Source organism: Sorghum bicolor, chromosome 5, assembly GCF_000003195.3.
Source record: "Sorghum bicolor cultivar BTx623 chromosome 5, Sorghum_bicolor_NCBIv3, whole genome shotgun sequence".
Taxonomy (NCBI): domain Eukaryota; kingdom Viridiplantae; phylum Streptophyta; class Magnoliopsida; order Poales; family Poaceae; genus Sorghum; species Sorghum bicolor.
Window position 1 is genome coordinate 12,461,089 of NC_012874.2, and position 25,134 is coordinate 12,486,222.

Sequence of the window (25,134 nt, forward strand, 5' to 3'; positions counted from 1 at the left end):
AGTAGTCAATCTCTTCTTGAATTCCTCAAAACTAGCTTGGCACTTATCAGACCATACAAATTTAGCATTCTTCTCCAATAGAGCAGTCATAGGCTTTGCAAGTTTTGAGAACCCTTCAATGAATCTACGGTAATAGCTAGCTAAACCAAGAAAACTGCGAATTTCACTTACATCTGTAGGTGGTTTCCAATTCAGCACATCTTTCACCTTACTAGGATCCACTGCAATACCACCATTAGAAACAACATGACCCAGAAAAGAAACTTCCTCCAACCAAAACTCACATTTACTACGCTTAGCATACAGCTTATGTTCTCTAAGTTTCTGTAAGACCAATCTCAAGTGTTCAGCATGTTCTTCCTTGGTTTTAGAGAATACCAGAATATCATCAATAAAGACCACCACAAACTTATCAAGATACTCCATAAATACTTTATTCATCATGTACATAAAGTAAGCTGGTGCATTGGTCAAACCAAATGACATAACTGTATACTCATACAACCCATACCTTGTGGTGAAAGCTGTCTTTGGTATATCTGAATTCCGAATCTTCAATTGATGATAACCAGAACACAAATCAATCTTAGAGAACACACAAGCACCTCTTAGTTGATCAAACAAGTCATCAATCCTCGGCAAGGGATATTTATTCTTGATAGTGACTTCATTAAGTGACCGATAATCAACACACATCCTCTGACTACCATCCTTCTTATCAACAAAGATAACTGGTGCACCCCATGGTGATGAACTAGGACGAATGAACCCCTTATCTTGCAATTCCTTAATTTGTTTCTTAAGTTCTTCTAGTTCTTTAACCCCCATTCTATATGGTCTTTTAGCTATGGGTGCAGTACCAGGTAGTAATTCAATAATAAATTCAATGTCTCGGTCAGGTGGCATACTTGGCAATTCATCTGGAAAGACATCCGGAAACTCATCCACTACCAGGTTCTGAGGATCAACAGCATCATTCAGTTGGTTCACTTTAGCGGTGGGTGGTGCTTGCATTGTTACATCAACACTGATTCTTTCTCCCTTTGGTGTTGTCAGAGCCACTACTCTCTCCTTGCACTTAATATCTGTGCCATATTGCTTCATCCAATCCAAACCCAAGATCACATCTATGCCTGAAGTTCTCATGACCATGGGACTGATAGGAAAATCTACCCCCCTTAAAGAAAGACTTGCTGAGGGGCAACATAAAGAAACTGGTATAGTCCCACCCGGTGAATTAACTAGCATAGGGGTTTTCATTGCAACTAGTGGAAGGCTATGAACTCTAACAAATGCTTGTGATATGAATGTATGCGAAGCTCTAGAATCAAATAAAATTGTAGCAGGGATAGAGTTGATACTGAACGTACCCATCATGATTTCTGGTCCCTCCTGAACAGTTTCTGCTGCCACGTTGTTCACCTTTGCTGAATTAGGAGTGGATCTCCGGTCGTTGTACTGCGGATTAAACTTCTCTGGGCAATCATAGGACATATGTCCTTCCTTCCCACAACGGAAACACCTGGTAGGAGTGTTAGAAGCACTTCTTTTCGTGGAGTTGGCATTTGAATTCCCTGAGCGAGGTGTCTGCTGACCCTGCTGCTGCTAATAGTTACGTTGCTGGAATGGTGGACGCTGGTTCCCACTCTGTGACTAATTCTGGAAACGCTGGGGTTGCTGGTTGAGGTTCCACTGACTAACTGGTCCCTGGAACCTCTGCTGATGACCTTGATGAGAACTGAAACGCTGACGGTTGTTGCTCCCAGAACCTTGTGCTAGCATCCTTCTCTTCTTATCCTGACTCTTCCGCATATTATCAAGCACAATGGCACGATTCACAAGAGCTTGGAAGGTAGGATAGGTGTTTCCTGCTAGCTGCAACCTGAGTTCATAGTGCAAGCCCTTCATGAATAGACGCTGCTTATCAGCATCTTCCCTGACATCATTCGGAGCATAGCGAGCCAACTGTTCAAATGTGTCATGATATTCTGCCACAGTCATGGAGCCCATCCGGAGTGATCTGAATTCTTCTTGTTTGAGCTCCATCATTCCCTCATTTATGTGCCGAGCTCTGAAGTCCCTACAGAATTCCAGCCATGTGACAGGAGGAGCATTGTTGGGACGAGCAGCTTGATATGACTCCCACCATGTCTGAGCTGCCCCCTGAAGCTGTCCAGAAGCATACAACATCTTCTCCAAGTCATTGCACTGTGCTATGTTTAGTTGCCTCTCCACAGCACGTAACCAATCATCTGCCTCTATGGGATCAGCTGAGTGTGTAAATACCGGAGGTCTTCCCTTCATGAACTCCCCACGCTTATCCCTCACATGAACAGGTGGTGGTGTTGGTGGAGGTTGCTGTTGTAAGTGTTGCATAAAAACGTGCATCATCTCATTTTGAGTTTGCATGAGTTCCTCCACAGTGATTGGGGCATTGTCACCATTGCCATTGCCACGGCCTCTGCCTCTACCTCTTCCTCTTCCCCTTGCTGCCATCTGCATTCCAAGGTATATAAACACATCTTAGTAATGTTCAACATGACAATTACAAGAGTTAACGAAATCTAAAATTTTCTGGGTAACATCCAACATCAGCAGATCAGAAAATCAGTCATATCTCGAGTTCCAGAATTCAAAAGGATACATGCTGTATACCGTTGGAAAGATAAAGAAATTGTCTACAACTTTCATTTAGATCGTATTACCAGATTCCAACGTTTGGTTAATCAAAAACTGGGTACAACCGAAACTGTTCCAGAATTCCAGACTGCGCAGAAATCTCAACTTTAAACAGTCATAACTCACAGCTCATAATAGATAATATAGTCATTCTTGAGGCATTGGAAAGATATGAAAGTCTACGGGTTCCCAGAAAATTTTTATGAACATTGCATGATCAGAATTTGATTTACACCAGAATCTTTGCAGACTGCTCCAGAAAAACAGCAAAGGACAGAAACAAGATTTTAACCAAACCCAACTATTTAGTTCATTAATCCTTATGCCTTAGGCCTATAGACTAAATGAAATTGCAGAGGAAATCCACAAGATCATTACACTCATTTCAAAGATCCAAATCAAGCATAAACATAATAACAAACCAAACCAAGCACCAAAGGTCACACTTCAAGCATTGACTCAACTTGCGGTACTAACGTTCTCTTCCTATTAAGGGTAAAGATCCTATAACTCCTATTTCAAAGACGCTAGAAGGTGATGAGAAAAGTTCTAAGAGCATATCAAACAAGGAGTGAGGTTGAGAACAAGTTTTTAAAATAAGCATCAAGGTGAAGATGAATAGCAATGAAAAGGATATAATATAGGAGAAAATATCAAGGTTTAAAGAACAAGAATTTTATAGCAATTTCAAAACCTTAAGACGACCAATTTCTAACTAGGCTTGCGTCCGACAGTCAACAAAGCTCTGATACCAATTTGTCACACCCATATTTTAAAAATAAAATAGGATGCATAAAAGACTCATATGTGCCCCAGAAACAGTCGCACACATAAGTAGACAAATCTCAAATGTACCATTGCAGTGTTTATTACATAGCGGAATATAATATATCACATAGTCTCATACAAAGATGATAGCATAAAGTAAACAACGCTCCCGACGGAAGCTCCACACAGGGACACTGTTGACTAGTTGACTCTAAACCTAGTACTCGTAGCGATAATCCTCATTCCAGTCATCTTCATTATCATATCCTGAGGTGTTGGGAAATTGCAAGAGTGAGCACATATCGTACTCAACAAGTATAACCAGGGGTTCATGAGGCTCAAATAGCTGACACTGGTTTGACTGCATTTAGCTTTTAATGGTGGATAGCATGTTCATAATTAAATAGCAATTGTCAAGGTAGCATAAATAATCCATTAATCCCATGATCAAGTGTAAGCATAATTAATTCATAGCATAAACGATAATCAAATGAACATAATAACATAATAAGCTCATCATCTTAATGTAGATGTCCCCAAGGCCGCTCTTGACCGTGAGCTCGGCTAGTATACCAGTTTTACACTCTGCAGAGGTTGTACATCTTTACCCATGAGTCATGATTTACCCTTTCGCCCGAGGTAGCTAATCTCTTAACCCCCTTCCTAGGGAGGTCGGCAGGGATCACTATGAAGCCTTTCAAAAGTTCGTCTAACAAGTTAGGGCCGCAAGGTTTCCTTTGCGAGCAGATATAGATACCCCCCTTCCGAATGGCACAATGACGCGCAGCCTATACACATAGGGACAGGGGCTCGCACTATACCCGTGTCGGTTCAGCCCCTCCGCCCTTTCGGGTAACCTCTAACAAGCTAGAAAAGGTCTCCATACTGAGCTAAAGCCAGAGCCATTATAGCCCTCATAGTTGCACTGTTATCCCGGGTGATCACGTACAGACAAGATCTCATACAGTTATTTGTCATTGTTTTATGTTCATTGCATAGCTATTAATCATCTTACAAGATCATGGAGTATATCAAGCACTAGCACATCTACACCAAATGCATATCAAGTAGGTAGCAAGGAATCCAGGTAACAATCATCTATGATTTTGCTAAGGTCGACAAGGTGATAGCATGCATATGATATATATGTGTACTTAAGGAATAGGTAACAAGAATTATCCCAAGTTATATTTGTCTCGATCAAAGATCTCCTGAGCCTGCTGGTCTTCGAAAACTTGGTCTTGGTCACCAACGTACGGCTCACCGTCTAATCCCAATCATCAATTAACAACACGCAATCCAATGTAGACAATCATACACGAAGCAAACAAGATATAATTAGAACAATACACCAAACAGTGGTAAAACAAATATAAAAGTTTATCAAAATATTCTACGCAGCGCTACGATCACACAGACGTAAAGTTCACGAAAAACGGAATTAAAACGTGAAAGATATGAATTTTCTAAGATTTCCTATAGAGAAAAAATTAATTAAATGCTACTGCAGAATTAAAAAGTTTCAAGACAGTAAACTAATAACTCTAACTTGTAGAGCTCGGAAATACGAATCTAACGAAATTTGTATGGACAAAAACGGAGTTATAATGAATATTTTATGAGCAAAACAAAATCAGTGGCAATCTTGTAAATAGCAGAAAGCGCATTTTTCAATGTGAAAGATATGAATTTTTCAACGGGGACGAAGTGCCGCACGCCGCGAGCCCCGCTCCTTGCCCTTCGGTCCGAACCGAGCACCTCCTTGAACTCGCGGTGAGCTTCTCTACCCCGTGGTGTTTTCCTTTCGCGAAACGGTGCTCGGAATCGAGAAGCCCGTCGTCGCTCGCCGGCCGGTTGAAAAATGCGCTTTCTGCTATTTACAAGATTGCCACTGATTTTGTTTTGCTCATAAAATATTCATTATAACTCTGTTTTTGTCCATTCAAATTTCGTTAGATTCGTATTTCCGAGCTCTACAAGTTAGAATTATTAGTTTACTGTTTTGAAACTTTTTAATTCTGCAGTAGCATTTAATTAATTTTTTCTCTATAGGAAATCTTAGAAAATTCATATCATTCACGTTTTAATTCCGTTTTCGTGAACTTTACGTCTGTGTGATCGTAGCGCTGCATAGAATATTTTGATAAAATTTTATATTTGTTTTACCACTGTTTGGTGTATTGTTCTAATTATATCTTGTTTGCTTCGTGTATGATTGTCTACATTAGATTGCGTGTTGTTTATTGATGATTGGGATTAGACGGTGAGCCGTACGTTGGTGACCAAGACCAAGCTTTCGAAGACCAGCAGGCTCAGGAGAGCTTTGATCAAGGCAAGTATAACTTGGGATCATCCTTGTTACCTATTCCTTAAGTACACATATATATCATATGCATGCTATCACCTTATCGACCTTAGCAAAATCATAGATGATTGTTACCTGGATTCATTGCTACCTATTTGATATGCATTTGGTGTAGATGTGCTAGTGCTTGATATACTCCATGATCTTGTAAGATGATTAATAGCTATGCAATGAACATAAAAGAATGACAAATAACTGTATGAGATCTTGTCTGTACGTGATCACCCGGGATAACAGTGCAACCATGAGGGCTATAATGGCTCTGGCTTTAGCTCAGTATGGAGACCTTTTCTAGCTTGTTAGAGGTTACCCGAAAGGGCGGAGGGGCTGAACCGACACGGGTATAGTGCGAGCCCCTGTCCCTATGTGTATAGGCTGCGCGTCATTGTGCCATTCGGAAGGGGGGTATCTATATCTGCTCGTAAAGGAAACCTTGCGGCCCTAACTTGTTAGACGAACTTTTGAAAGGCTTCATAGTGATCCCTGCCAACCTCCCTAGGAAGGGGGTTAAGAGATTAGCTACCTCGGGCGAAAGGGTAAATCATGACTCATGGGTAAAGATGTACAACCTCTGCAGAGTGTAAAACTGGTATACTAGCCGAGCTCACGGTCAAGAGCGGCCTTGGGGACATCTACATTAAGATGATGAGCTTATTATGTTATTATGTTCATTTGATTATCGTTTATGCTATGAATTAATTATGCTTACACTTGATCATGGGATTAATGGATTATTTATGCTACCTTGACAATTGCTATTTAATTATGAACATGCTATCCACCATTAAAAGCTAAATGCAGTCAAACCAGTGTCAGCTATTTGAGCCTCATGAACCCCTGGTTATACTTGTTGAGTACGATATGTGCTCACTCTTGCAATTTCCCAACACCTCAGGATATGATAATGAAGATGACTGGAATGAGGATTATCGCTATGAGTACTAGATTTGGAGTCAACCAGTCAACAGTGTCCCTGTGTGGAGCTTCCGTCGAGAGCGTTGTTTACTTTATGCTATCATCTTTGTATGAGACTATGTGATATATTATATTCCGCTATGTAATAAACACTGCAATGGTACATTTGAGATTTGTCTACTTATGTGTGCGACTGTTTCTGGGGCACATATGAGTCTTTTATGCATCCTATTTTATTCTGAAAATATAGGTGTGACAATATATATATATATATATATGGAAATCACGTGCATGCATGATTTACTATTACACACTGATGCTGAAACCTCAGGATAAGGACGTATTCGTTGGTTTCCTTTTGGTTCAAAGACTTGATCAAGTCTTTCTACGTACATGCACTGCAGCAAAAATGATATGATTTTAGAAGATAGGTTCTCAGACTAACAGAGGGCAGACATCGCCTCTGTAAATGGATAGATAGTCTCTAGGTTTAGACAAATGTCCGCCTCTAAAAATTAACAGAGGTGGGTGCCCTAAGACGCCCCCTCTGTTAATCGTCTATTAAGATTGACGGTCGTGTTAGCATAACTGTCTTTGTAAATTAATTTTTCAAGACAAACACTTAACATGTAAAATCACTATTTTTTAGACATTCTAAGCACCTGTCTCTAAAAAATAATTAACAAATGTGGGCATCTTAAGATGTCTATTTCTAAAACAGTTTCATCTATAAATAACTCATAACTTATCTATATGAACTCAGACAAAATATAAATTTTATATCAAAATTATAGCTCTAGACGTGATCTACAACTTTGTAGTTGGGAAGCTATTGATTTGAAACTAATTCGAGTCCCAAAACATTGTTTAACTTCATGGATTTTGAAATTCAACACTTAAAATTTTGAAACATCATCAGTTGTTGACGGGTCTATATCAAAGTTATAATTATCAATACAATCTACAATCTGCAGTCAAAATGTTCTTGATTTCATGTCAAATAGAGTCCTAAACATGTGTTCTTAAAGATTTTGAATTTTAAAATTTTGAATTTCTAAACAACCTTGAATGTTCACATAATTAACACGAAAGATGTAGTGGCCCACCTGATATACATGTTTGATGTTGACAAGTTTTTTGATATTTGATGTTTGTTAGTGTCTCAAATATTTATTTAAAATTCACATATTTTGGTATTCAATTTTTTTTAAAGAATGGATGGTGACATATACTATACCAAAGTTGTAGTGATTAACAAAATTTAAAAATTTACAGTTGAAACTTTTTATTTGAGTTTATTTAGTAGCTGAAATATCCGATACAAAATTAAGAAATATTTGTAAAAAAAATAAAATGCTATATAATTTACAATTGAGTGTGTGTGGTGTAGTACGTAGTGGTAAGGAGGTGTTATTGTTGAGCAATAGGTCGTGTCTTTGAATCTTGAGGTGGAAAAGCCATCCACCTCTATAAGTGGTGATTAAAAGTGACCTTTGGTTAGAGACGGATGGCTTGCCCGCTTTTGATAATAAAAATTGCATGCCTCTAGAAATATTTTTTGTTCTAGTGATGGGAAATTCATTACCACTCAAACCATTTTTACATCCGCCTTTTGTTTTGGTAGAGATGGCTTTACCAAAATCCGCATCTATCTAAAAATGTGGTTTCTCCTAGATTTTGCTCACAAACTTGACACAAACTATTACATAATTGTGAAGCTATTTTTTGCCAAACGTTTCAAAAATGGCTTCAACTTCAAATGAAAAGATGTAGTTGGCCACTTTAGGATGAGTTGAAGCCCTACCAAACTAACCCTCAAAATGATTTCTAAGCGACCCACCTCTAGAAAACGATTTTGAGTCAGTTGGGCTTTCCCACAACCTCGTCAAATGCCCGCTATTTTCAGTGAAAATTGAAAGACAAACTGCCTCTAAAATGTTATTTTCGATGCACTTAGGTTTTCCACTTGTCTCTAGAAATGGACAGAATTCTAGCTGTCTCTAATTTCTAGATAGTTTCACCTGCTAGTAGTATATTCTTTAAGGATACAGATGTTATCGGATATTTTTCTAATGCAGATCTAGTATCACATAGAGAAAAATAATATAAAATAGGTTCAGATACATACATCTCTTTAATATCCATATTAATTAGAAATGTTTGGGAGTATCTATAGTACAAAAGTTTTAGTGGATGCGGATTTGGAGACATTCTATTTCCACTCCCTAGACAGTTATGTAAGAGCTTCTTAAAGGAAATGAGTTCAGCAGATCCAAGTCCGCGCCTCAGTTTACAAAGATCTTTTGAACAAACATCAGAGTTAAAATTACCTGCCAAAATTAAAATAGCTAGCTGTAACCACGTACTTTACAGTGAGGGTCAGAAAAAAAAGAATGATATTTACGGCGGCAACTAATTAATTTGCTCCTCGGCCGGCCAGCCGCAGGGATGCAAATAAATAAACTTTCATTATGCTAATATCTACAATCAATTAATAATGACCAAGTTGCTGGTAGTGTGTTCAGTCATCAGTTTATCATCTTCCGTTTCACTTTCACCTCTCCCTCAATCAAAACCCAAGTGAAACTTGTTGGTCATCTATCAGTTAGTGTGCCCGATCGATCCAACAGCTCTGATCCGTCAATCCTCTCTTACAAACCTATGGAGGTCGACTACCATGACGGTGACGTCGTCCCTGCTTCCCCTGCACCGCGCCATATCCACCAGCTCCCTGCACGCCGTCGCCCGGCTCCCGGAGACGACATCGACGGCCTCCTGGTTGCTGACCTTGTCCCAGAGCCCGTCGGACGCCATGACCAAGAATTCGCAGCCGGCAACAAGGGGCACCCTGGTGACCGCCGGCTCGGCGACGACCCACTGCTTCAGCGCGCCGTCGCCGAACGCGCGCGACACGGCGAGGCTGCCCTGCACCCGCCACACGCCGCTGCCGCTCCGGCACACGTAGCCGCCCTGCCGCTCGATGCGCGCCCTCTCCTCCTCCCTGGCGCAGGTGTGGTCCGCCGTCAGCGCGGCCGCGGCGCCGCCGCGGCTCAGCACGGCGCGGCAGTCGCCCAGGTGCGCCACGTAGAGGTCGCCGCCCTTCACCACCGCCGTCGCCGCGCACGCACCGCCGCTTGCATCCTGCGTTAGTTCAAAAGATGAAACAAATCAGATGTTATACTTTGTTTTTCACATGGAAACAATTCCAACCAATTTTTTTTTTGTTTTTTGTTTTTTTATAAGACGCTAGGGACACGGCGAGCAGTGTAGGTCAACAACAAAAGGAAGCTAGCTTTTTGACGCGTTCAACGTGTGAAAGTGCGTAGACCGGGTGAACAAACGAAGGAACCTATAACGTGTGTGCGCGTAGGCGTCACTGTCACGTACACACACCTGATGCTGCGTGAGGAGCTCGCTGTCGGTGGCCAGGTAAGCCGCTTTGATCGCCGCCGAGACGGCGTCCTCCTCCGACGATGCTTCGCGGCGCGCCTCCGTTCCCGCGGCGGCGACCACCGCGGACACCACGTTCTTGCTGAGCCGCTCGGAGACGAAGTCCACGGCCGCGCGGCCACCGTGGCCGTCGAACACACCGTAGAATGCCTGTGAGATGAAGTGGACAATGATTTAATAACAAAGCTTTTGTATGTTTTCAGTGTTTGAGTGTGTAACTGTAACGTCGGTCTTTTACTGGGTCAAATTAAACTCAAAACAGATCAGATTTTATATATAGGTTCTAGTGGAGCTATGCTTCGATCAGAGGCAGTGAGAGTGAGATATCTAGCTAGCATTTCTTTATTTGTTTTATAATATTTGATATTTGAATATTAATTTGATCATGATTTACCTCACAACAATAATTTATTTAAACAGAAATTTCTTTTTAGATCGAAAAATCTATATATAGGTGTGTACATATATATATATTCCTAAATTATTAATTAATTGCACAAAATATTTTGCAAAAAAAATGACATAAAAGAGAATCTCCCACACAGAATAGTATGACATATAGAGTACTACCCCTAAACGGGCATAGAATGGAATACAAGTTTTTATTCCTATGTTTATATTGAACTTTTTTTTCTGTTCTAGTTTATATAGATATTATTATATCTTCTAAAAACTTGAAATGGAACGAACTCCGAATTATTCTTTATTCCTAAATCAATATAATGCTGGCAAACTGAGGTATGTACCATGTACCACCATATATGAAGAGAAATCAGTGTAAACTAAAGTGGTGAAAAATTGCCTAAAGATATATAATGAATCAAAAAATTTTGACGTGATGGCAAAGATTCATCAATTACCAGCTGAGAATCTGCATCATTTTTGTCAGTCACCACAGCATAAGCATCCTCCATCGCATGCCTGGGTCCTGCTCTACTCGCCACCCAGAACCCGTCCCCCTCCACCTCCACGTCGGTCTCCTTCGCCGGCGCGGCAGCAGCCGCAGCCCAGCCGGCGGCGACCTCGCCAGCGTCGTCCGCCACCGGTATGACGAGCCTCGACGGCCTCCTCCTGGCCGCCCACGCGGCCTTCGTCTTCGTCAAGCTCTGACGAGCTTCTTGTTGCTGCTCTACCATCCCGACCCCACTGACGTCGTCGTCGCCGCTGGTGGACACCTTTGCAGGAAGAACCACCGCCGGTGGTGGCGGCGGCGCGACGAGCAGGTTCTCCGGGACGGCGAACTGGGCAAGCGTTTTCCTACGCTTCGGGAGCGGCGTGGATGCTATCAGGCCGATGGGCGACACGGCTGCGGGCGCGGTGAGTACAGCTACAGGAGACGGAGAGCATGCGGCGGTTGCCATGGCCTTGCGGAGCTCGCGGACCAGGCGCGCGAAGGCGGCGACGACGGAGCAGAGGAACCGGACGGTGTGCAGCAGCATGTCGCGTCGCGGGTCGATCGCCGGCCGGTGAGATGGATTGGACGAGATGCTCGGCTGCTCTGGATGGTTTGGTTTAATTTGGTGATTCTGGAACGAGCTGAGGGAGATGATACAAGAGGAGGTGTGTTTTTATACGAAGGAGGAGTCTCAGGAAATGAAGTGGGAGAGACGACGAGGACAAGGGCTAGGTCAGTGATGCTGACCGGTCAATGCAGTGACCAGATCATCTGGGCTGGGCTGTGCATGTGTTTTTAATACTGTCACCGGGGATTTTCGTTTACTTAATCCGGACGGCCGTGCATCCAGTATCGTGCCGGGTCCTTTATCATCTGATCTGATCAGATCTGACCTGACCATTAAGAAATTTGATTTTGCACCATCTTGCAAGGTGGAGCAATTCAGGGGAGGTCTAGTAGCTCATGCACTCACTGGTTAACTATTTTGCAATAGAGTAAAATTCACCGTCAGTCTTTAAACTTGTCCGGTGGTGTCATTCTGGTTCACGAACTATCAAAGTAGTGATGTCTGTAGTATCATTCCAGTCCATGAACTTCTAAGATAATAATTGGCGGTCCCTAAACTTAGCTATTGATGCCATTTAATACCCTAAACTTGATTTCGAGTCTCATCCGAGTTTAAAGGCAACTTAAACCATTTTATAGGGCTGATGTGGCATACTAACTTTTCAGAAAGTAATTCATAATTTTTTTTCATGTGAACTCGGATAAAGATAAACTTTATATCAAAATTGTAGCTATCGACGGGGTCTACAACTTTGTAGTTAAAAAGTATTTGAATTAAAACTGTTTAGGCTCCCAAAATATTATTTTAAGTTTATAGATTTTGAAATTTAACTTTTGAAATTACCAAATAATATGGGATGTTGATATGGTCTATATAAAATTTATAGTTCTCAATATGATCTACAACTGTTTAGTTGAAACGTTTTTCTATTTGAAGTCATTTAGTATTCCAAATATGTGTTCTAAGTTATTTCATTTTAAATCTATAAACTTAGAGCATATACAAAGTTTTAGATCATATCGAGAACTATAACTTTCAAATAGACATGTCAATATCCTAGATTGGTTGATAAATTTGAATTTCAAATTTGTCTTCATCAAAGTTCAAGTTACGAATTATTTTTTTAATAAAAAAATTCATTCCAACACATCAGCGTGTAGAATGGGTTAGACCTCATTTGGACTCAGATGAGACTCAAAACCAAGTTTAATATCTTAAATGACACCACTAGCCAAGTTTAGGGATCAACAGTGATCGCCGTAGAAGTTCATGGACTAGGATGATATCGTTAGCCGGGTTTAGGGACTTACACATATCACTTTGAAAGTTTGAGGGTCGGGATGACATTTTTAGTGAAGTTTAAGGACCAGCGGTGAATTTTATTCTTTGCAATATATTTGTTGGCTTTTCCAATCTTATGCAATATATTGCTCCTAAAAGCTAGAAAACTATTTTTCATAGGAATAGGAGTACCAAACAATTTTTTAAGTCATCGCAACCACTTTTATACTCTCTTTCTCATTTATACATTTGCATTAAAAACTCTATCTTTTTTTTTCTTATTTATCCTCTGTCCTCCTTCTCACCTCTAGGTTGGCCAATTGGATGGGTGTGCATATCTTGGATCAATTTTCCCAATACACAAAGATCGAGAGTTGACACAAAGAGTTGTGAGAGAGAGGTTTTTTCAACCTTGCCAACAAGTCAAGATTGGGAATGAGTTTTGGAAACTCTTGGAGATGCTCTTTCTAGCTTCTAGATGCTGATCCTTTTAGTTGAGTATAGCCGGGGACAGCAAGAGTAGATAGCGGGTGACAAATTGGCAGGTGTTATAGGAAAATGCTAAACACAGTGGCCAAAAGTACTAAGTAAAGAATGGTTTAAATTGGGTTAGGAAAAAGTCCTGTTCGTTGGCCATAGTCCTGCATGCATGCATGGCATTGTGTAAAGCCATACCAGCTCAAACACTAGGATCAGATACTACTATGGTTTAATTTATTTCTCTACTAGGAGTGCATGTGGCTAATTTATTGGTAAAACATGACGTGACCTGTCACGTTCATTGTCTTCTAGAAGAATGTATTATTTAATTTCCACTAACTCAAACATGGTACCACTACCAAAATAGTGTTCTCCTAGTGTTTTTAGTTAGTAATAAAACACTACCACTAGTCAAAACACTAAGAAATCCTCACTAGAAGGCATTTACTAGGAAAAATTTATACCAAATTTAAATGCTAAAACACTAGAACCTCACATCATTAGGAGAAATTGAAAAATCTGTTAGTATACATGACTTAGGCCTTGTTTAGTTCACCCTAAAATCCAAAAACTTTTCAAGATTTTTCGTCACATCAAATCTTGCGCACATATATGAAGCATTAAATATAAATTAAAACTAAATGATTTGGTAACTGGAATCAATATTTTTAATGGGGTTAACGTCGTTTGCCTAATCCAAACATTGCATTTTGAATGTCTTTTGTCGCTGTCATTTTTCAAAATTGCACTAGCAGGCTTATTACTATTTTGAAATGATATGTAGTATTAATTTAATTTTTAGAAATACTAGAATAATGGTACGTGAAAAAATGAAACTTAGGAATGGAAATATTACTTTTCTTTTGTTTTTAAAAAATACTACTGTATGTTCTTTTCTATAAAAGCAGGCCAGTAATGATATCTTCTGATGTCCAATATCAAATCTTTTTCTCCACATGTACAATAATATTTGCATTTATTATGATGTACTTAGTCGGTGGAAGTGGTAATATGGAAAGAATAATTCAATTTAGTTCAGAAAAGTCGGGTTGGTTGGGTCTACAAGGAGGACTTATCTGAATTTCAAAAAAAAGAGGACTTACCTGTTCGGACTTCGGAAGCCATACCAACTCAAACATAACGGCTACTAGATTCTTGCTAGGGTCTCATTATTAAAGCAAGCAAATGCTGAAAGTCCACCCTGTTGCCTGCCGGCCCATACATATGTTCTCCCCAACAAGGATAGAAATAAAATTATATATATAACAGAAAATTTCCATGTGACATAGTGCATTATAGGAATTCTAAGACAAACTAAGAGAACATATAAAAGACACATGTACCCTCGCTTTATTTCCTAATTAGACGTTATCATCAACTTGATTAATGGTGATTGTTTGACAAATAGAACATATTTAATGTAAAATTGGTGTGGGGTTGAAAGAGCATCTAGGCCCCTAGTGGTTTCGGTGATTATTGACATTATTTATTACTATGACTAACGTGTGTTTTGCAGAGGCAAAGTCATAGATAAGGTCATGGTAAATAGGTACTCGATGGACACGGACGTACATGCCTACTTAATAGTGGAAATCGTTTCGGTTTTCAAATGATGGATGGACATCGTCAAGACTAGACTAGGTTTAAGTGTCATATGGTGAAGAAGGACACTTAGAGTAGTTTAGGACTTTGTTTTCCTTTGACCGTACTATTAAGAGGGGCTTTGATCTAGTAGCTTGACTTAGGCAAGGCTTTAGGTTTAGGTGTGGTGCACACTTGGTAAACCTAGCACTAGGCAGCTCAGCGATAGTCCTTAGATCGAGAGGAACAAACTTCGTTTTGCAGCGATCCCGTTTCGACGAAGTTAGGGTGCCCAAGGGGGCACCGGACGCTGCACCGGACGCTCTGTGAGTGCGTCCGGTGAGGTCCTTAGCCGTTGGAACAGTGCCGTGCTCAGGGTTAGGCACCGGACGCTGGCACCGGACTCACCGGGCAGCGTCCGGTCCCTTACCCAGGGAGGTTGCAAACCTGCCCTGAGCACCGAACGCTAGCACCGGACGCACCGGGTAGCGTCCGGTCTCATACGCAGGGAGCATGTAAGTTTCCCCGGAGCACCGGACGGTGCACCGGACGCTGGAAGTTAGCGTCCGGTGACCTGTCAGAAGCAAGTACAGTTAGCCGTTATGGAGCACCGGACGCTCGGTGCAGTGCGTCCGGTGCAACATAATGTGCGTCCGGTGACCCCGTTTTCAGTGGAAAACGGTTGGCTGACCTTTGGACTTCGTGGGTAGTATTTATACTCCTCCACCTCGTCCATGAGAGGTCTCTTGCCCATTTGAACATCAGAGAAACTTGTTGTGGAGCAAGAGAGTAGCAAGAGCCTAGAGAGGATTGAGAATTGAGTGATTTTTTGAGAGAATCCTTCTCTAGTGAGTTCCAAGAGTCAAGTGTGCATCCACCACTCTCTAGAGCCTTGTTTAGGTCAAGTGAGAGTTCTTTGCTTGTTACTCTTGGTGATCGCCATCACCTAGACGGTTCGGTGGTGATTGGAGGCACGAAGACCGCCCGGAGTTCTTGTGGGTGGCTCGTGTCAATCTTGTGAGCGGTTTTGGGCGATTCACCGCGACGGAGTGTCGAAGAATCAGCCCATAGAGAGCACTTGGTCCTTGCGCGGGTGCTCCAACGAGGACTAGTGGAGAGTGGTGACTCTCCGATACCTCGACAAAACATCGCCGAGCACTTTCTTCCACTACTCCTTTACATTCTAGCTTTTACTTTGTGTTTTTATATTCTTAGAATTGCCATGCTAGAATAGGTTTGGAACTAGGTTGCAAAACTTTTATCCGGTAGCTCTCTAGATCACACTAGGCACAAGGGGTTGAATTGGTGCTTATAGGTTGCTTAAATTTTTAGAGAAGCCCAATTCACCCCCCCTCTTGGGCATCTTGATCCTTTCAATTGGTGTCAGAGCCTAGTGCTCATTATTTAGGCTTCACCGCCTAGAGAAAAGATGTCTAACGGGGATGGACCGCCACCCATGTTTGATGGGGATGACTTCCCGTATTGGAAAATACGGATAGATTCATACCTTGAGACATGCGATATAAAGTGCCTAAAAGCCGCAACCGAAGGGTTTACCCCTCCGGAAAGAGTCATCACTCTTACTCCACAAGAGCAAGAAAATGAGAAGTGGAATGCGAAGGCCAAAAACCACATCTTTAGAGGCCTTTGCAAAGAGGTGTTCAACCGCGTTCGGAGCCACAAAACCGCCAATGAACTTTGGAAGGAACTTTGTGCGCTCCATGAGGGATCAAAGAGTGAACGCGAGGAACGCTATCACCTAGTGATGAACAAGCTTAATACATTTGAGATGCTTCCTAAAGAAAATGCTAATGAAATGTATTCTCGCTTGAATGTCATTGTAGAGGAGCTAAATGGACTTGGGCTCACTCAAATGAGTGCGGCGGATGTAGCAAGGAAAATACTATGTGTGCTTCCCATTGAGAAATATGGGCATATAGTAACGGTGCTTCATCAAGGCGATCTCTCCACCGCTACACCAACCGCCATATTGGGGAAGATCAATGCTCATGAGATGTACATGCACATGAACCCCCAAGATGGCTCCTCGTCGGCCAAGAAAGAAAAGAAGGACTTGGCTCTCAAAGCTTCTCACAAGGGCAAAGCCAAGAAGATTGAAGTTGAGTCATCAACTTCAAGTGATGATGATCCATCTATTGCTCTCTTGGTGAGAAGAACCACAAAGATGTTGAAGAAGCTCAACAAGAATGGAGTCAACTTTGACTCCAAGAAGAAGAAGTTCTTCACAAGTAGCAAGAGGAAGCCCATCTCCGAGATGGATTGCTACAATTATGGTGAACTTGGTCATCTTGCTCATCAATGTCCAAAGCCCAAGAAGGACAAATACAAGAAAAAGAACAAAGAGAAAGATGATTCAAGTGATGATGAGAAAAATGACAAGAAGCAATACAAGAAGAAAGGTAGCAAGAAGAAGGAGCACTACAAGAAGAAGAACGGCAAGGCTTACATAGTTGGTGATTGACTCACCGATATTGAAAGCTCAAGTGGTGACTCCTCCGGCAATGAAAGTGATGATGAGAAGGTTGCCGCCATTGCCATCGATGCTCCCTCACCATCATCTTCACCACCATCTATATCCTCTACACACCTATGCCTTATGGCCAAGGGTGACCGGAAGGTACAAAGTGAGGATGAGATTAGTGAAAGTGATAGTGAATATGAATCACCCTCTTATGATGAACTTGTAAAATTGCTTAACAAGTACACAAAAGTCATAAGAAAATCTAGAAGTGAAAATGAAAAGCTTGAACTTGAAAATGAAACACTTGTAGCAAAGCTTAAGTCTAGTGATGAGCTTAGAGACCAAAATGAGATCATGACCACTAAGCTCAAGGAGCTCAAACTCTCTCTAAAAGGGCTCAAAGAAAAACATGATAAACTTGAGAGTGTTCATGATGAGCTTATCACTAGATATAGAGCAATGAAGGAAGAGCTAACAACTCTAAAAGCAAACTATGACAACCTTGAAATTTCTTATGAACTTGCAATTGATGAAACACATGTTGCTACTAACAATGTTGCTAAGCTTGATGTAGCCACATCTTGTGATGACTTACTTGTGGAGAGCACAAGCAAATGTGTTGATTGCAAGGGCAAGAAAGTGGTAGTGGCCGAAAGCTATGAGGACACTATCAAGCTCAAGAATGAAATTGACATGCTTAAGAAAGAGTTGCAAGACCAAGTCAAGCACAAGACAATTGTAATTGAGTCACTTGATCAAGACAAGAAGCTTGCATATGAAAACAAGTTGCTCAAGGAAGAGAATCAATATCTCAAGCTTGGTTTGATGTATGACAAGCAAGAAGAAGATGAGACATTCATCTTGGATGAGTTAGCAAGCAACAATGACCCAATCATCAAGAAGCTAACTCAAGAGAACAACAAGCTCAAGAAAGAGAAGGAACATCTAACCATGGGGTTAGCAAAGTTCACAAAGGGGAAGGACCTTCAAAGTGAGCTTTTCATGAACACCGTCATGAAGATGGACAAGAGTGGGATTGGCTACAAAGCTCATCAAACAAAGCTCATCAAGTCACTAGTCACTCATGACCAACCAAGCAAGCCAAAGCAAAAGAGATGTTTTGAGTGTGGTCAAGAAGGACACTTTGCTCATGAGTGTAAGGCACCACTACCACCACCCTTGCCCAAGCATGCAAGACCATTTGCCTTCAATGCTCACTACATTGTAAGAAAAGACAAGAGTGGCAAGGTCAAGGTTAGCTTCATGGGGCCGCCCAACAAGCAAAGGCCAAAGAAGATTTGGGTGCCAAAGTAACTAGTAGAGAAGGTCAAGGGCCCTAAGCAAATGTGGGTCCCTAAATCTCAAGCTTGATCTCTTGTGTGTAGGTGAACTACAAGACCGGTGGATCACATTGGGTAATTGATAGTGGTTGCACTCAACATATGACCGGAGATCCCCGGATGTTCACCTCTCTTGATGAAGATGTTGACAACCAAGAGAAGATCACATTTGGTGATAATTCTAAAGGCAAGGTCAAGGGACTAGGAAAGGTTGCTATATCAAATGACAACTCCATCACCAATGTGCTCTACGTGCAATCATTGAGTTTCAATTTGCTCTCGGTTGGACAACTTTGTGATCTTGGATTTGAATGCCTATTCAAGAAGAAGGAAGTAATTGTGACCAAGGAAGATGACAATGAAGTGATATTCAAAGGCTTCCGACACAACAACCTATATGTAGTTGATTTCTCATCCGATGAAGTTGATGTCAAGACTTGCTTATTCACCAAGACTTCACTTGGGTGGTTGTGGCATAGAAGGTTAGCACATGTTGGAATGGGCACACTCAAGAAGTTGATGAAGAAAGAATTGATTGGAGGCTTGAAGGATGTGACATTTGAGAAAGACAAGCTTTGTAGTGCATGTCAAGCCGGCAAGCAAGTTGCAAACACTCATCCAACAAAGGCCTATCTCTCTACTTCAAGAGTGCTTGAGCTACTTCACATGGATTTATTTGGACCAACCACATATGCTAGTCTTGGAGGCAACAAATATTGCTTGGTCATAGTTGATGATTTCTCCCGGTACACTTGGACATTCTTTTTGCAAGACAAGGCCGAAGTTGCATCAATATTCAAAAAGTTTGCAAAGAATGCCCAAAATCAATTTGATGTCAAGATCAAGAAGATTAGAAGTGACAATGGCAAAGAGTTTGACAACACCAACATTTAAGAGTATTGTGATGAAGTGGGAATCAAGCATGAGTTCTCCTCAACATACACACCACAACAAAATGGGGTTGTAGAAAGAAAGAACCGGACATTGATCACCTTGGCAAGAACAATGCTAGATGAGTATAACACTTCGGAGAAGATGTGGGCCGAGGCAATCAACACCGCATGCTATGCTTCAAACCAGCTCTTTTCTCACAAGTTCCTAGAGAAGACACCATATGAGTTGCTCAATGGGAAGAAGCCTGATGTCTCATTCTTTAGAGTGTTTGGATGCAAATACTACATCTACAAGAAGCGCCAATACTTGGGAAAGTTCCAAAGAAGATGTGACATTGGCTACTTGGTTGGCTATTCATCAAAGTCAAAGGCATATAGGGTCTTTAACCATGCCACAAACATGGTTGAAGAAACATTTGATGTTGAATTTGATGAAACTAATGGCTCCCAAGGAGCAAGTGATAATCTTGATGATGTAGGTGGTGAACCATTGAGGGATGCCATGAAAAACATGCCGGTGGGGGACATCAAGCCAAAAGAAGATGATGATGATGTGCAAGTCATTGAGCCACCATCCACCTCACATAGTCCACAAGATGAAGACAAGGATGTGAGAGATGCTCATGAAGACACTCAAGTCACTCTTGAGCAAGCGGTGGCACAAGCACAAGATGTTGATGCTCCCCAACCTACCCCTCAAGTGGCACCAAGAAGAACATCACATCTCCTCCAAGATCACTCTCAAGATCTCATCATCGGGAGCCCATCACGTGGTGTAACTACTCATTCTAGACATGCTTTATTTATTGAACATCACGCTTTTATGTCTCTTGAAGATGAACCAAAGACCATAGAGGAAGCTCTTCGTGATGCGGATTGGATCATGGCCATGCAAGAGGAGTTGAACAACTTCTCTCGCAACCAAGTATGGACACTTGAAGAGCGACCCAAAGATGCAAGAGTGATTGGAACAAAGTGGGTCTTTCGGAACAAGAAGGATGATCAAGGCAAAGTGGTGCGCAACAAGGCAAGGCTCGTGGCAAAAAGCTTTTCACAAGTGGAAGGTCTTGACTTCGGTGAAACCTTTGCACCGGTGGCAAGACTTGAAGCAATCCGTATCCTACTTGCATATGCATCTAGTCATGATATCAAGTTATTTCAAATGGATGTGAAAAGTGCCTTTTTGAATGGATATATTAATGAGCTTGTCTATGTTGAGCAACCCCCCCAGTTTTGAAGACCCTAGGTACCCCAAGAATGTCTACCGGTTGTCCAAGGCTCTCTACGATCTCAAGCAAGCTCCTAGAGCTTGGTATGAAAGGCTTAGGGACTTCCTCATTGAGAAGGGCTTCAAGATTGGGAAAGTTGACACAACACTCTTCACCAAGAAAATGAATGGGGAAATCTTTATTTGCCAAGTTTATGTTGATGATATTATTTTCGGCTCTACTAATGAAGATTTTTGCAAGGAATTTGGTGATTTGATGTCTAAGGAGTTTGAGATGTCCATGATTGGCGAGCTATCCTTCTTCCTAGGATTTCAAGTCAAGCAAATGAAGGAAGGATTTTTCATCTCTCAAGAGAAGTACACACAAGATCTTCTCAAGAGGTTCAAGATGATGGATTGCAAGCCAATCAAGACTCCCATGGCATCAAATGGGCATCTCGACTTGGATGAGGGAGGTAACCCAATTGACAAGACTCTCTATCGCTCCATGATAGGAAGTCTCCTCTACCTCACCGTATCTAGGCCCGATATCATGTTTAGTGTGTGTATGTGTGCTAGATATCAAGCAATGCCTATGGAATCTCACTTGATTGCGGTCAAGAGAATTCTTAGGTATCTAAAACACACACCTTGTCTAGGTTTGTGGTATCCCAAAGGTGCAAGATTCCAACTTGTAGGCTATTCCGATTCGGATTATGCCGGGTGCCGGATTGATAGAAACAGCACATCCGGAGGGTGCCACTTCCTAGGTAGATCACTTGTCTCTTGGATGTCAAAGAAACAAAATAGTGTTGCCTTGTCAACGGCCGAGGTGGAATACATTGCCGCCGGTGCTTGTTGTGCACAAATACTCTACATGAAACAAACTTTGCTAGACTATAAAGTAGTGCTAGACAAAGTACCTTTGTTGTGTGACAACGAAAGTGCCGTAAAACTTGCAAACAACCCGGTTCAACACACCCGCACAAAACATATTGACATCCGCCACCACTTCCTTAGGGATCATATTGCTAAAGGTGACATATCTCTAGAGAATGTGGGAACAGAAAATCAATTGGCGGATATCTTCACAAAACCCCTAGATGAAGCTAGGTTTTGTATGTTAAGAAATGAACTTAATGTGCTTGACCTCTCGAACTTCACTAAAAGATAAATGTTGTGTATTGAAACTTGTAAATAACTTTTGCTTTGCATATCATGCATACTAAAACTAAAATACAACTTGCATGTAGGGCTTGTCTAACATGGTTAAGATAACCTCCTTGTGAAAAAAGCTTAACCTTGGATCAAACTTGACGAGCATTAGTTTACTTTCAAGTATTGCATTACAACTCATATCATATGCATGCTTGTTAGTTGACCCTTTCTTTTCGGTTATTCGTTGAGCATCCGTTGTGTTCGTCCATAGATAGGGGGACAATTCAAAGCTCATTATGATTAAAACCCCTAGCTTTATGGCCATATGATGCTCCTTGGTGATTTCTCGAATTATTTTCATAAAAACTATTAAGCCTATGGCTAAATATTTGTTAAAATTTGAGGGTTTGAGAGAAGTCACCCATACCAGTTCCATTTGGTGTTTTTTTTTTGTGTGTTATTGAAGATGGAACTTGGTTGGGTCAAAGTCGGACGTAGTGCTAAGTTGAAAGAGTGCTCAGAGGAGCACCGGACGCTGCACCGGACGCTGTCTCGGTGCGTCCTGTGCGCTGTGAGTGCCAGACTGCACTCACCGGACGTAGGAACAGTGTCCCTACAGCGTCCGGTGAGTTGCGTCCGGTGCTCACCTGGCGTGACCTGAAGCACCGGACGCTAAAGCCAGCGTCCGGTGGCTATCGTCCGGTGCAATGCCGAAATGCATATCTCTCTGCGCATGAGTCCGGTGGTCACCAGACGCGTCCGGTGCCACATTAAGAGCGTCCGGTGACCCTGCGGTGGGCGCATAAAGCCCGCGCCCAGGGGCTTTTGCGGGCGGATACTCTCTTCCTTTCGCGATCTCGCCCGAGACCGAGCCGTGCCCTAAGCCTCCAAATCCGCCGCCGCCGTCCGTTCGCTGATTCCCGGGAACCTCGAGGCCTTCCTCCCCGGCGCGCAGATCCGCCCCGCGAACTCCTCTCTTCCCTCTTCTCGCACAGAGTTTTCTCTCCTGCGAAGTGGTTAGGGTTTGGGTGAGTTCCTAATCTCCTGCCCTCGAGGTGTTCGATTCAATGCTTGAATGGATTAGGTTGTTGTTTCCGACGACGATTTGATTCCTTTCATATCTGCAGTACCTTGTTGAGAAGTTTCGCGTTCTCCGGCAGTCCTCGATCGCAAATCTAAAACCGGAACGCGTCTCGTCCTCCGATCGTAAGCCGTTCTCGACTGTTCCTTATCTATTCTTGCGATCTATAGGTTTTTCTCACCTCTAGCTATTATGATTTCGTATATATACCCTATCTTGTCTATTCTCTGCAGCACGTTGATCTCCGTTGTCAGTTGGGCTTTGTCGGCAGTTCGTTCAGTCGTTTGCTCTCGCAATGGCTCGTACTAAGAACGTCAGTGGTCCGGTAGCTGGCTCAGGAGGTTCCCCAGAGGGTGATGGTGGAGGTGATCCTCCCCGTCGCCTGTCAGCGGCAGAGAAGGGCAAGGGAAAGAAGTTGGCCACCAAGAAGCGCAAGGCCAGCGACAGAGAGGCAGAGGTGGCTGAGGCAGTTGCAGCAGCAGCAGAGGCAGCTGAGAGGGGAGGACGGTCAGGTGCCCTGCGGATCGGAGCCGATCTCACGCCACGTCAGAGGCATGCAGTACTTGAGGCCGAGGCTCGACATGGATCCCCTCCAGGCACCGTTATGATTGGAGGTCAGCGGGTCAGACTTGTGGTCAGAGATCCAGCTCAGGAGGATCCAGATACAGAGGTAGAAGCCCAGGCAGAGGATCCAGCAGAGGCACAGGAGCAGCCCCTCAGGAGGTCGACTCGTGCACGTACCCAGGCCACTCCTAGAGTCTACCTCCACGGCTCGTGCCACACCAGCGAGAGGCAGTCCAGCTTCCCGTCAGCGGCCAGTCAGGATTCACAGGGATCTCACCCTAGTGTCAGCCCGCGAGATCAAGCAGCTACGCTTTGTCCCGTTTCCTACTTGGTTCCCAGCTGCTAGGGATCCCAGAGCCGGTGCCTGATTTTACATAGTAGTCCAGGAGGACATCTACGAGGCACTGGTTCGCTCTCAGTTTCAGTTCAGGGAGCACCGAGTTATTGACCTTGAGATACTCGGGAACATGGTTGGGGCAGATATTCTTCAGTATTTCACCTACCTTCACGGACTCCCAGAGTTGCTAGCACTCCCTGGTACTTATTGTGAGCAGTGGGTTAGAGAGTTCTACGCGTCAGTGTGGGTTTCTCCAGATCATAGTTACATTCACTACGCACTGGCAGGCACCGATTATAGAGTGACAGCTCAGAGGGCTAGAGAGGTACTGGGTTTGAGAGCCTACTCCACCAGGATTCACCAGCTGTGCTACGAGAACGTTGAGCCTCCCCGACGTCCTCACGGTGGTGAGATACCACCAGTTGACTTCGTGGCTCCTTGTTTCTGTCCACCGTTTGGAGAGGGCTCCAGCCGGACAGTGGGAGACTTGACACGACCAGCTCGGATCCTCGACTTTGTGTTGAGGAAGACCCTTCTCCCCAGGACAGGTTACAGAGATGGATTCACAGGTATCCAGCAGTGGTTAGTTGCTCACCTCATCTCCTAGACGCAGTTTGACTTGTCGGATTTGATCGTCTCAGAGATTGAGGACACTATTTCAGAGAGCTTCAGGGGACGGCGTCAGTTGCCGTATGCACATTGGATCACTCTTCTTATTCTCCGTGCCAGGCCACTACCCCAGCCAGCTCACTTGCAGAGGGAGTTGACAGAGTCAGACACAGTCTTTCCCCACTACGACCCTAGGCAGATGCTGCAAGCGCACCACGACCTCAGAGCTACTCCACCTCCTCGTGCACCACGTGGACCGGTGCCCCCACCCTCTCCTAGGGGCACTCGCAGTACAGCAGCTATACCAGAGACAGAGGAGTAGCAGGACATAGCCATTGGGGCTTTCGCAGATGCAGAGGCTGAGGGAGAGTTTGACTTCGCCTCAGACAGCTCGGATGATGACTATCAGCCGTCAGTGTCAGACCTCCCTCCTAGAGCACACGACCACGAGGCAGGGGGCTCTTCTAGTGCTTCAGACCCA

General features: G+C 42.9%; 1 protein-coding gene across 1 annotated transcript; it reads right to left on the reverse strand.

The window, feature by feature from the left end:
• LOC8057161 (probable protein phosphatase 2C 74) lies at window positions 8,892-11,713 on the reverse strand. The gene is made up of 3 exons (XM_002450527.2): window positions 11,038-11,713; window positions 10,121-10,327; window positions 8,892-9,868 (listed from the first exon to the last, which is right to left on the reverse strand). The coding sequence occupies exons 1-3, from the start codon at window positions 11,614-11,616 to the stop codon at window positions 9,368-9,370; spliced, it is 1,287 nt and encodes a 428-aa protein (XP_002450572.1). The 5' UTR covers window positions 11,617-11,713; the 3' UTR covers window positions 8,892-9,367.